Raw genomic sequence first — 13,842 nt, 5'->3', positions numbered from 1 at the left:
CGCTGCACTACGAACAGCAAGCTGCCACAGGACAGAGAAGCCCAAGCAGCGAGCTCAAGGACATGGGGCAGGTAGGAAAGTATCCGACAAGCAGGGGGTTTTGCAGCAAGCAGAGACTGGCCTAGTGCTGAGGAGAGATGGATGTAGATGCACTGTCAGGCCTCGCAGACGATGGAAGGAACTTCTGGGGAACATGGGGGAGACTCTGTACAGCTTGCTGCGAACCAAATACTCACGAACTTACTAGACCAAAAACAAACATGAAAGATCTGTCCTGCAAAGGTATAGCAGGCAAGGGGAAGGTGTATTTTCCTTTTCATCTTTATGCTGTCTCACTCAGCTGATTACAGAGTTAACTGTTCTAGTTTATCCTGTAATAAATCTGCCTTTGAGATCCTGAGTCTTCTTAGTACCTTTAGTACCCTAGGTGAAAGGTGTTGGAAGATCCACGTCAAAGCTATGACTAATTTAACCCCCTGCTACAAGCACAAAACGTCACCCGAGTTCCCAAGAGCTCTGCTCGTGCTTTCGGCAGCTCCATGGCCGGGACAAGAGGTGGCCGCGGGGCTGCCGGGCTGCGTGCAGGCAGCCAGCGACGCTCGGCTCAGCTCGGCTCGGTTCGGCATGCTTGTGGTCACGCTGCCCAGAGGCGACGTTTTCGGGAGTGCTAGCACGTCAAGTGCAGGCCAAGGCAGGATCTCCAGCGTGGTGCATGAGCACCAGCACCAGCGCCCTGCTGAAGCGCGGCTCACGCTCGGGGCGCCCCTGCAAAGCGCCAGCTGAACGCGGTCTCCGGACAGCGGCGCGGCTTGCGGGCCAGAAACCCGGCTCGGGGGGCGGGAAGGGAGACGCTGCGGGGCAGCGACGCCGCCGCTCCCCACATTAAACGCACCACGCGGGAACCGCCGCGTGGGCCGAGGGCCGCGGCCGGGATCACGCGGCGGCGCAGGGCCCGCGGCCGCGGGCAGCCAATGGGCGGGCGGCGCCGCGCGCCCCATCCACGCCGTGCCGTTCCGTGCCGTGCCGCGCCGTGCGGAGGGCCGGCGCTGGCGGGCTCGTGCGCAGGCGGGGAAGCGCGGAGGGAGGGAGGAGGGAAGGCAGGCAGGAAGGGGGAGGCAGCGCCGGGCACAGCATGGCTGCCAAGGTAAGTCGCAGCCGGCAGCGCGCGGGCGGGCGGCCGTTGGCGGCGGCGCGGGCAGCGCGGCCGCGGCGCCAGCGCGGCCGTTCGTGGCGCGCGGCGGAGGCCGCCGGTTTTGACCTCGGGCCTGTCCTTGGGAGGCGGCGGCGGCGGCGCCTCCGCCGCCTCCGCGCGGCCGAGCGGGCCCTGTGCGCCGCGGGCGGCGGCGGGGGGCAGGCTGCGGCGCCGCAGCGCGGGAGCCCCGGGGGCGGCCTGCTCCGCGCCGCCGCCGCCGCGGCCCGCAGCGCCCCGCTGTCCCTAGGAGAGGAGGCCGCGAGTCCTTGGCACAGAGGTCGGGAGGCAGCGCGGCCGGGCCCAGCGCTGGCCCTGCAGGTGCTGCCAGGCCCGGCGCTGCCCTTCGCCTTCCATTTATGTTTCTAACCCCTCTCTAGAGTGGTTAAAAAAACCCTCCCATTTTCACTTTTGGTTATGATTCCTTCCTGGTTTCGCTTCTCCCTTTTCCTTTATATGCCTGGTGGCCAGACCTTACAAGAGTGAGTGAACTGAAATACTTTTATCAATTTCACCTCCCCCTCCCCCAAATGTATTAAACAGCTGGAGCAAGGTCATATAAAATATAGGTTGTTCCACCTCTAAATGACGATGAATTTACAGAAGTACCGCTTACATGAGGTACTTGCATTTCAAGTTGCATTAGGCTTTCCCCTCTACAGACAGGACTTATTATTATTTTTAACAAGGGTAACTGAATAAATGTTATGTGGCCCCCTGAACCCATTTTGGAATACCTAGACTTTAACCAAAAAATTGGCTGTTATCTTGCTTGTGGTGAAGTCAGTGATGAAACTTCATTGAGGAAACTGTGAGGAAATAAAGCTTCCCCAAACAACAGAGCACAGTGTTTATGCCCTCAGGAAGTGTGTCTGAAGTCTGACATTTATTTATTTCAGTCAAGCCCATGACAGCTGCTCCTGTCGACACTTTGCTCAGCAAGAGCTTAGGTTATCTGAAATGCACGCTAGTGTAGTGAATGGGGCAGTGTATGCTTCCTCTTTCCTAGAACATATGAAACAATCATCTCCAAATTTTATATATATTTTTTTCCAAAAAGTTTCAGCTCTCCTTTTTCTGATCAGTGTGCACAGATCAGTTATGTGTCATTAAACTCTGCTGTTAAAGGACTTTTGAAAGCCTTCTAGTCACTGACTTTATGATCCCTCTACTCGTCTTCATCTCCTAGGCAATAATTCTCAATCTGGAACCTATTTTGAATACACATCACTCAGATTTAAAAATACAGCATTTGTTGTTACATACATGTACCTGGTAGTTGTCCTATCAGGTGTGTGCACCTGCTCCATTTCCTTTATTTTGGTTTATTAGAGTGTTGGGGGTCACCAAGCTCTTTAGAAGAGTGTGCTGCAAAAGTCAGCTGTGGACTGTGAAGGACCTGTCTTAAGTGCAGTACACTTCAGGTCACCTCAAGCTTGGCAGAAAGCTACCTAAGAGGTAGTGGTTTGTCACTGGTGTTGTAAGCATCCTTGGTGCATTGCAAGGCAGAGAGATACAGCACTTCGTACTGCAGGCTTACTGCCCTCAGGGGGCTTCAGAGAGAGACTTCTAGTTGCAGTATTGATTGTATTTTCAGCAACTTTTGTAAAAAATAAATAAAATAAAAGCTGTTTAAAGGGCCTGTAAGAGAAAGATCTTTCAGAGACCAATTAAAAAGTAGAACTGGGAACTGTTAAAATGGATTAGTTATTAAGTTACCTTGTGAGTCCTGAAGGGCTTTTATCTTTCTGAGGTGAAATAGTTGCTGTTAAGCACAGATAAATTCCTGTTCGTACTAAAGTCAGTGGCAAAGTGCAAGTGGTGTTTTTGTTCTCTCCTGGTAAGCGCTGAGCTCGGGCTCTGCAAGCACACATCTGAATAACTTTGCCACATAAATTGCTTCTGGGCCTTAAGTTACTCACCTGTGCTTGCAGGCCCGGGCCTTGATTTGTGTTCTAACTTCCTCACTGGTGCATCTCAGTAATGTTTGCCTTTTTCACCTCAGCCAAACAATGGACTGGTGAGTTGAATGATTATTTTTTTCTAAAATTCCTTCAGTCCCTTTTCCTTGCCAGTATCCTGCATGACCGCTTCCTTTAATTTTTTAATTGTACCCTTTTAGGTGTATGAATCTGTGGAATTGAATGTAATAACTCTTCACTTGCAAGTTTTCAAATGTTGACATTTTAAGCAGACTCCAGGAATTCGGCTTATAATAAAAACAGCAACAAAATGAGACACTACTAATGCTGCATAGTTAAGCACTCAGGTATCAAGAAATGGGCAAAGCTTTTATCCATGGAATCTTAAATCTGTATTGCAGTGTCGTTTAATTGTCATCATTATAAGTTGGTGTCACACAATTTTCAGCATTTTAAATACGTAATAGTCTACATCAGTTTCTTTTCTGCATCTGTGAAAGTGTTTTGTGAAGACTGCATAGTAAATTATGTATGGACAAATTTCCAACAAAAATACAGACAATGTGTTCCAGTGGACTTTTATCCAACTGGTAGCTAAATTATTGTCATAAGTACTTCAGTTTCTAATTTATGGCAAAAATGGGCTGTGTTATATTGCAAAGTCTTGATGGCAGTACATGCACAGGACAATGATGAGATTGTACACAGTGTGCTATGCTTTATTTCTTCATTTTTGAGTGTTTAACAATGCAGGCATCCTGCTTTTTTATGCCTTTAAGACAGATACTTCTAGAGAAAAAAAGTTACGTAACATGGTTAATGTGTCCCCTCCCCCATTCAATACCCTGTGTGTATTTTGGAGCTGCATTAACTGCCTGTCCTGTGAGTGTAGCCTGCCCTGCTCCGTGGTGCTGCTCAGAGCAGCCGTGTTATGCATGTGCAAAGTGACTTGCTTTCTTTTTAAAGTGTTATTGCTTGGTGAAATAGACCCTCATTTTCTGTGAGACGTTCCAAGATGCTTCTCAATGAGACTTCACATGTCAGATTTGCTGTTCTGCTTTCGTGCTGCTTTCTCTCTCTCTTTTTTTTTTTATTACGTTTAAGCAAATTCTAAACTTGAATAATTTGAGTAAGGGACTTAAGGCTTACAAACTCTATGAAGATTGTGGGCTTAACATGGAAGTACTTGTGCACCATAAAACTTCAGCTCTGCTATGGATAGCATGTGAATAAACTGCAGTGCTTGTATTGAACCACACAGTACTGGTATTGAATAAGATCTGTAAGTGCTGTGGTAGTTCTCTCTTTTTTTTGTGTGCGTGCATGTGTGAACTTTTATCTATTGGGCACACACTGCTTGCCTCAGTTGTCTAAAATTTGTTAAGTCGTGTATGTAAAAGATTGTTTTATGAACAAAATGTAACACAAATATTACTTGCTTAAAAGTTACTAGTTACAAGATGATTGTTCAACTGAAGGCATGAGCCTTATGTCAGGGTTTGGAGTGTTCACTTGCATGCTTAATTTTGAGCACATGCATAAGTCTCTTGAAGGACAAGTGTCTGATTGGCAAAAACAAATCATTATTAAGGTAACACAGATTATACTACTGCTTGACAATACCTTTATTTACATGATGGTGTTTGAGATGTTTCTGGTGCAAGGGAAAGAAAGTTTGCTATACAGGTTCAATGTGTGTAACTTTCTATTCTCTATCCACTGGTATTTTTTGGCACTGTTTAAGCTGTGTCATTGTGCCATTAAAGACTCTAAGCCTTGTGCTGGCACCCATCACCAGTTATTTGTATGTCGTGGTGTTCATTTAGCCAAATGCTTCCCACTGAAGGCCTCTGTCCTGAAAGATGCATCACCTTGAGTGAAATGGCTGAGTTCTGGGCAAGATTGACACCTATGGCCTCTGTAGGCCTCCTTGTGCGTGGAAACGATCCAGTACCTGTGCTGGGCCATGCACATTCATGGGCTCTGAATGAGCAGTAGCTGAAGTATGAAGAGCACAGCAATGGGATTCGAAATAAGCATGACACCAAATAATGCTGAAGCTGTCAGGTACTGCTGATATCATGCTACACTGGTTATTTTGCTATCGCACTTAGCTATCATGCGCTCCTCCTGTGCATCATCCCGCTTCATTGCGCCTCTTTGCCCAGTTCCTTCCCTGGTGCTCCTCTTCCTCGTGCTAGCAATAGGGTGGGATGTGTTTGGGAACAGACTGGGTTCCATTCTTCCCTTTCTGCAGCAAAAGGGAAGATCAGAGTTGCAAGAAGAGAGCAGGTGAGGGCTCCTAGAGCTGTGCTGGGCCCTCCCTTATGGAGGGACCTCAGCTGCTCAGTCAGAGCAGTGCGGGTACCGAGGGAGAGTCCGCAGGGAGTGAGGAGGGAAGAACCTCTGTTCCTCAGGAGAAGGAGCAAGTCCTGAGCTGCAAGTTCAGTAGTGCCATGGTATTTAATGACATCATGGTCCTGTAGGATACAAATGGAATTTCCCATTGCCAGTCTGTGCAGGTCCAGAGGCACTCATTGATGGGCAGTTGCCATTTGGAGCTGGGTGAAAGCCTGTAAATTCTAAAATGCATTCTGTATCACCAGAGTCTTCCCATTCTCCCCCTCCCTGCCCCCAGAAAACTTTTTTTTCCCCTTTTTCTGTGATGGTTACTATTTTTTGTTGCATCTTGCCCTCTTAAGAGACCAGAAGTTGCCTGATAGGGACACTGAATTCATGTTACAGTGCTGGTACTTTCTCCTTTCCATCATAGCGCTTAAGTATGAAGTTAAGCGATCTACCCCTCCTTCCTCCCCCTGCCACCATTGGTATGTTTGATTTCATTTGGTTTCTTTTATTGTACAATTCTTTGCTCATGACATTTGCCCTTAATGGGAGACAGCTCGAGGCCTAACCCCCCAACATGTGTGATGAGTTATGAGGCTCAAAGAATAACCCCACTCACCGAGCGACCCTCCTGACAAGAATTGGCAGAGCTCTGTTCTCCAGTGAACGCTGTGGGGGCTTCTCTCTCTCAGTTATTTCTCCTTACTACTATGTTTTTTCCTTTCTTTTTTCAGAGTAAGATTGGGAGTGAGGGGAGATGGCAAAAGGGGCTGATTTGTGGATTTACATCTAAGCACCAGTGGTATTGCATGTTATAACTGAAAGTGGTTTTAAGAAGTTTTTGAAACTCCCTCTTTTCCAGTATGGTGTCCATTTAAGAGCAATGAAAGAGTAACCTTCCTTTCTGTGTAGCTCTGGGAAAATGTTACTGGAAACTACAGTTGTATTTGCATCATCATATGCAGCTCTTCCACTATGGTATCTGCTGTAAAGTATTTTACATTATCTAGATCCTCTCACATCAGGAAATGACTCCTCTTTCTGTGCAGCTCTGTGTCCCAGCAAGTTAGAGAAGCTCTTCAAGTGGGCTTCAAAATGGTATATTCAAGGTGTTCTTCCTGATCCTGTAATGTAGACAAGCTTATATCCCTGAATGATGAGAATGTGTCTTCTGACCAGCTTGTTTAGGCCAATATCTATTTTATTTATCTCTGTTGCCCAAGGAATATGACAAGGAGGTATGTGATACTGTATTTCCTGGAAGATGGCATGGTCATGCTGCCTAATTTTAGCTTCATTTTTGCTTTTAGTCTGTGGAATTGCTGCTGCTTTGGCTTTAGAATGGCTGGTCTGTGCTGACTGGAACCTGTACATTTGTATGGCACCAAACTTAAATGTGTCTAAGGCCTGTGGACACCAGTGTAACTCTGCTAATAATGCTGTTTTGCTTGAGCTACTAGTCTTCAGAGATAGCCAGCTGATGGTGATAGATACCTGTAGCTAGTAAAAAGTAAGGTGCATATTTTCTGGTGCGTTCTCTTTCTGGAAAGTGTCTGTATATCACAGTCATTTGTAGGGAGATAAAGATGTCCTTATGAAAGTACTCTGTCTTCGATTGCTTTGGAATAAAGCAATTTAAACTGAAGCTTTGTTAAAACACTTAAAGGAACACTGCAAATGCACTTTTTCATAACATTTTAAAATAATTTCATGCTATTTACAATACCTCAGAAACATGCAATTGCAATTATATTCTTTACCAAAAATGCTACTTGGCCTGCACAAAACCCACTGTGTTAAAGGATGAAATTGCTCATAAGGAGTGGGTTGTTGGAATGTTTCTTCTTTTCTCTAAAGAGCAGGGAGGGAAAGAAACATTGAAAGAGAATGGAGAAGTGCATACATGTATACCACACTGTGTATGTATAGCAAAAGAGATAGCTTTTGTCACACACTTGATCCCATTCCTCTTGTTGGGTGCTTGTGAGGCTGCTGTATTCACCTCACTTGCTGGATTCATATGCCCGGATGCCTCACATGGCTAGGCAGTGCACAAGGATTATTTCTGTGTTGCCCCATTATTTAAGCTCACTCCTGGCGTCTCCAAAACTCTGCCTTGCTCACAGGCCACCTTTGGGCCATGTGAAAGCTACAGCCTGGAATTTAGGCTCCAAACAACAGGGATGTTTCGGGCATGGCGAAGATGAGCATCTCCATGCCTGGCTTTTAGCCATTTGGCTTTGGTAGGGGAATTAGACCTCTGTGGGGTGCCCAGATTTCGTAACAGCCATTGTGCTGAGTAGAGAGCATCTAAGTCAGCAAATGGGAAATAGGAAGGCAGGCAGGGACCCCACTTTCCTGGTCTTACAGATCTCATCTTGTATGAACACAGACTCTGAGAATCCTTTGTTTGCCTCCTTGGCTCCATGAGTTGCCTTGCTGCGCTGTTAGCCTTTTCTTTCCCTAAAAGATGATGGAGAAGAAGAAAGGTGATAATGGTAAACATGATGCCCTTCTTGACTATAGTAGCATGTTGATGCTTACTCAAGTACTGTGATTTAATTCAGCAGCCCGCACAGCAAATAGGTCAATTGCGTGTGTCCCAGGAAGGTGGTCAAAGAGCAAGCGGGGCCACTGCTTAGGAAGCAACACCAGAGCCAAGGGCGCAGGAGAGCAAGCAAGAACTGGGGATAGTTACTAGCTGAGCAGGGCGCTCAGCTGGCTGCAGGAAGCCTGGGCTCCCTGCTGCCAGCGGTGCGTGCGCCTTCTGCATGAGTTCTGCCTCCACTTGCCGCGCTTTAGGAGGGCTGCTATGCTTTGTGCCCGGCGCAGCTCTGCCAGCGCGTCGCGCGTGGTCGGTGCATGTGGGCTGGACTGCGGTGGGGTGCACGGCTTGTGTGTTTGAGATGCCTGCCCGTGCTCAGCCAAGGCTGGGGTGGTTCCGGGTGTGTGGATTTTTGCATACTTTTTAAATAGTACCAGATTGAAATTGCACGTGCATTTTTCGCTAGTGGATTTGGTAGGTTATTTTTTGCATCATGCTCTTCAATTGGGATACTGAAGTGTGCAAGTGGATCTGACCTTCGGGGGCTGTGCAGAGTGGGTTTTACAAGTACACAAACATTTTATTTGCAGAGGGAGTGCTGAAATAAGCAGACTTCTGCTCAGACAAGCAAACCTTTTAAAGTAATCTTTAAGTCCTCTTAGTATCATCACAACTTCCTTAGTTTGGAGAGGTTTTTTGTCATTTCTTTTCTGGACTCCTAGGCTGGACAGGTCCAAAGCCCTGGGACTGATTTTCTGACTGTTTTGCTTTCCTGATACTGGGTGGTTGTTCTCTCCACTCTGGTGCTGGCCCTGAACTCACTGCAGCTCTCTAGTTAGTCAGGAAGTGCTCGTTGGCTTGGAGAAGTTACCTGGCTATCTCCTGAACCTCCAGGTCCCTACATATTTAAAAGGCAATGAGTAATCCTAAATCCGTGGTTCAATTTGCACATTAACAAGTATTCAGAAGTATTCAAGAGCAATATTAAAATATTAGGTAATGTAATGGTGCCTGGGTGAATCAGATTGGGTATCTGACATGGTAACATGGCTTTTTATTTTAAGAAGAAGGAAAAAAAAAAGTTTTTTTGTTTGTTTGCTTTAAGCCACATCAGTTCCTTAATATGGTTCCCAGCAAAACAACATGGAGTTGTGTGGTTAGTGTAATGGCATACTCTAATGTCGCGCTGAGCATAAAAATACCTTAAGCTGGAACCCTGTGAAGTGTTATGTTTTGTATCACAACCATAAGTCTGCCTTCCGCCTTGCTTTCAGATATAATTTTGCATTTTCCACTGCTAAGCAAAGAAACTGGAAGGACTTGTGTTTACCGAGATCAGAGCTCTCCTGTGTCCTGTGGACAGGCTGTTGATGTGTTGATGGCTCTGTGTGCTTGGCTCAGGCTGGGAGAGCCATGCAGGGGCCAGGCTTTTGCTCTTCGCTTGCGAAGTTTGGTGCAAGAATGTAGCCTTGAGGAAGTAACCTCAGGTCTGGCATAGATAAACTGCAAGGTCCTTACAGAACTAATTGGTCAGTAAATGTATTTACTCTTTCTTTCTTTCTCATTAAATGCTAGTGGGCAATCACACTAAAACTTTGGAAGAGATTAAAAAATGAATTAGAAACATCAAGAAACCCTTGTCAGTCTTTTTCTCTTAATTTTTTTATGCTGAATTCTTTGGGGGTGTTTTGTCCCTCTGCTGCTACGCAGTCCAGTAAGCTCCACCGATAAGAGCATCTTTGAGAGGAAAACTTTGATGTGAATTTTCTATAGGAATGGAAAGAAAAAATGCAACTACTCTTGTAAATCATTTAGTTGTTTAAGATGTGCCTGTGATTGGCTTATTTATGTACTAAAACATGAACTGACCTTGCTGTAGAAGGAGTAGGGTGTTTTGTTTTAGGGAAATTTGTGGTTACACTTATGTTGATTACCTGTCCTAGCAATTCCAAAGAGTGTGGTGTTTTGTTGGTGGTGGTTTTTTTTTTTTTTTTTTGTAGCAGTGCTAGTGAGTTTTAGCTCAACCCGGAGGGAATACAGAGGAGATGCAGCCTTAGTCTATAGCTGCCAGGCAGGGGGGAAATTCCAGCACTCTGAGGCTTCTTTTCCCCCTTTGGTGGCTTTAAAAATATGGAAGAGCAAAGGGGAATGAGCGCAGAGGTGAAATCGTGGAACGTTGCATGTGATATGGTAATGTTTGTATTTCTTTCTTAGTTTGGTAGTTTCTGAACTCTTGATATACATTGAGACTGATGGGTGCTTTGTTTTCTGAATTATTACAGTTAGTTACAGAGAGATTCCATGCATTTGGATGACTGCCGTTTCACCACAGCTTTCTTCCCTGTTAGCCCATGCTAGTATGAATAGCATTGCTGCTGGTGCAGCCCTTCAGCAGGACGAAGGTCAGTTTCAGAGGCCTTGGACCAGAGCTGGAGGGAAGCTCTGTCCCTCTGGAAATACACACCTGGACATACGTGTGGAAGTCACAGCTCTGCTCATGGTGATCAGGCCTCTAAGCTATTCAGTTGGCTTTTAAGCCATTTCTACTCCTACAAGCTGATAGTTAAAGACATTGCTACTAGCAATGCTTTGGGTTCTTTTAGGTGCATCTGTTTTATGATTTTGTCTGCTTTTAGATCTCCGGATTTTGTTGCTGCTTTTTCTATTCCTTTTTTTTTTTTTTTCTTAACAGAGATACCTTATGTCTAAAACATAACCATCTGAATTCTCACTGTAACAAACAGTGTTACCACATCTTATGATTGCTTTAGTTATTCTAAAATATGGTTCTATTCCTAAGTAACAGATTCCCTTTACTTTCCATGACGGCCGACTGTGGGATAGTTATTTTTCTCCCCCCCAGCAGCCTTGCTTATGCCTGACAGATTGTGTTTCTACTCAAGCATCATCAACTCAGTTTACTGAATTTAGATGCAAAGTCCTTGGAGGACCTGGGACTTGCCACCTCACAGAGCTTTGTTTGATTTTTATCTAGAGCAGACTTAGCCCAAAATGTTGGCTCTGGAAACTGAGAAGATGAGACAACAGCTTCATTTCTCATCCAAGATCGCAGTGAGGTAGCTTCAGAGTAGCCTTTTGTTTTCAGGAAGGTTGCAAATTTATTTTCATATGAACCCTGATCTTGTGTCCTAAGTGTTTCAAGTTAATGTTTTTTGACATTCTTACTGTTAGTATTTTAGATGGCTCTGGTTGTGATGAGTAGGACAGAAAACTTTAGAAGCTGTTACTGTTATTCTACAAACCATCCTTACCACAGGTTAGACTTCTCAGATATGTTAAAGCAGTTTGTATCATTGCTACTTCTCTGGTTAAAACTAGGTAATAGGAAAAAAATTAATGGACAGGGCATCTTATTGCATACTGCTAGATCGATTAAGCTTGTTAAAATAATGTTGAGAGACTTTGCTCAGACCTGTAGCATGGCCTATTCTGCTTGAAGTGCGGTGCTGCAGAGAAAGCAGATACAGAATGTACTGTTCTTGCCCCAACAGCTATGGCCTAAGTGGTGGGAATTCAGGAATGTCTGTCAGCAAAATAGGCTGATCAGGGAGTCAAGTGGTTAAGAGCATAGTATAAATTGAAGAATAGTCTTTTAGAAGCTGACCTTTTTAAAACACATTAAATACTTTTTGACCAACATATTTATTTTCTAAAAACTGCCAAAACATGAAATTAAACTGACCTGCTAAGGTCTCAGTTTTGGTGAACTAGCAGTGATCGTCTCAGAGCCGTAGTTATCTACGGAACTATCAAGAGGCTGCATTAAAATTAGCCCACAAATTACACAGCTAGATCTTGCTTACATGTCTTCCATTCAAAACAAAAATGTTCAGAAAACGGTTTTACTTGAAGGGCATTAGCATGTAGTCTTTAATTTTTCCCAGTCTTCAGGTCACCCTACAATTCAGTCCTTTGAGAAGATAATACACTCTCAAACTCTTAAAAACTAGTTTTAAAAATTCTCATAATTTTAAAATTTTCAAGGGCCATGGTCTTTTAAAGATTGTTTTTGCAATTATGGGGGTCTTACTTCTGCAACCAGAAAAGTAATACATGTATTTTTTACAATTGTAATCTTTATAATTGTTAATGTGGGCATTTTGAAGAGGAACCTTAATTCTCAACCTAGACTATGGAGGTAGTTGCTCTGTGCCTCGATGGCCATAGCTATTTGTGAGCTTTACGAGTGGAAGCCCTTGCTTATTGGCAGTCTTGCTCTGTAGCTTTTCCACAACCCTTCTACGCCAAGGGCCCACCACAGCCTCTTGACTGGGTCTTGGATCTGGCGCATGGTGTTAGAGAGCAAGAGGGAGACGGGGATCCTGTTGTGTTTCAGCAGCAGGGGGAGAGGCTCCCCGCTCGAAGGAGTTAATTGAAAGGTCTGTCTGCAGTGGCTCTCAACCCATCTCTCTTTGTGATTAGCTGTTTTTCCCCTCATGTCCATGTCATGTCCATTGCAAGACCTGATCCATAGGTCTAATTTGGAGAGAGAAGAGGTGTGAAAATGTGTATTAGTAAACAAACACGAGGTCATTTGTGGTCTTACATTGCCTTGAGCTATTTCTGCTCTTCCCTGGCTCCTCAGCTGCTAAAAGCTCTTGGTCACGTATTTTATTATTGTAGTTGTTTATCATGTTTGACAACTACTACTTGATGAACATCACTTATTTAACAGATCTTTGGCAGTAGAAGCCTTTAAGTAAGGCACCAGGTATGAAAAGCCATTAGAAAAAAAAGTGATATGCAAAAATACTGTGTCTGGCTGATTCCTGCTCTTAGCCCATTGTGCAGCCTGAATCTGACTAGAGAAATGTTCACATGTTTAGGGGAAGAAATTTTTGAATAATTTCACATTTCCATTAAAATAGTTTTTGTCACTGACATCAAGTCAGCCTTCCTCCTCCCTGTCACTTCACCTGTCTAATGCAGCTTGCCATTGTATGTCAGTCTAACTGGAAACTACTCTGTAAAGATCATGAATTAGTCCCATGTAGATGCTGTTGAGAAGGAAGAAAAACATGACAACAGCAAACTTTCTGCATCTGCTTTCACTCTCTTCCTGTGACCGAGTCAGGTACCTGGTCTTTGCTGTCAAGACCAAAGGCTGTGAAGCAGAGGTTTTCATGCTTTTCTGCATTGTGACACTACACTACAAAAATTTTGGAATTCTCTTTTCCTCTTATATAAGGAAAACAAGTAGGATTGTAACATCCTGCCCTTTGCTTTCCATGTCTATGTAACCTATAGATGGAATATCACAGTTATAAGAATAACCTGAAACAAAATATTTACAATTAGAAGGAAGCCTAATTGCTCTGAAGGGTGTGAGCATTCAACCTCATACTGTATAATTAAAGTAGTACTTAATATATTCTTACAAGTTAAGAATTTTAAACCAGCTTTTTTTTTGCCTTATGGAAGAGAGGCAATGGGAACAAGTGGGAACACAGGAATTTCCATCTGAACAGGAGGAAAAACTTTTTTTTTTTTACTGTGAAGATGACTGAGTACTGGAGCAGGTTGCCCGGAGAGGTCTGGAGTCTCCATTTTTGGAGATATCTGGATGCGGGCAATTGCTCAGGAGGGCAGTAGTTTATGAAAGCTGTGAGTTCTGCTTGATCACCCACTGTTTTCTTGAGGCAAAGTATTAATTTTTACATTTCAAAAAGCTGAATCAAGTGATCAAAAAAAACTTTTATTTATTTATTTTGTTATACTGCAAGTGATGGGTGATAAAAAGGGAGCTGCTTTGTAGGCTGGTAGCTGCGTGGCAACAGGTTAACCATGAGGCAGCAGTGTGCCCTCGTGGCCAGGAAGGC

General features: G+C 44.4%; 1 protein-coding gene across 2 annotated transcripts in view; it reads left to right on the top strand.

Moving 5' to 3' along the window:
- Positions 1 to 1,106: 1,106 nt before the first annotated feature.
- SLC25A13 (solute carrier family 25 member 13) overlaps positions 1,107 to 13,842 on the top strand; it is a 96,148-nt gene continuing 83,412 nt past the window's right edge. Inside the window, exons 1-2 of one of the 2 annotated variants that reach the window (XM_088533465.1) lie at positions 1,107 to 1,144; positions 3,195 to 3,209. In XM_088533465.1, the coding sequence (XP_088389591.1) occupies positions 1,133 to 1,144; positions 3,195 to 3,209 (27 nt within the window). In that variant the 5' untranslated portion in view covers positions 1,107 to 1,132. The remainder of the gene's footprint in view (positions 1,145 to 3,194; positions 3,210 to 13,842) is intronic. The other variant, XM_088533466.1, reaches the window with a different exon arrangement.

This window comes from Tinamus guttatus, unplaced genomic scaffold, assembly GCF_059628265.1.
Source record: "Tinamus guttatus ecotype Peru unplaced genomic scaffold, ASM5962826v1 Tinamus_guttatus_pri_ptg000503l, whole genome shotgun sequence".
NCBI lineage: Eukaryota > Metazoa > Chordata > Aves > Tinamiformes > Tinamidae > Tinamus > Tinamus guttatus.
Note: the sequence above shows the minus strand (reverse complement) of the source record. Positions and strands in the feature narration are given on the sequence as shown.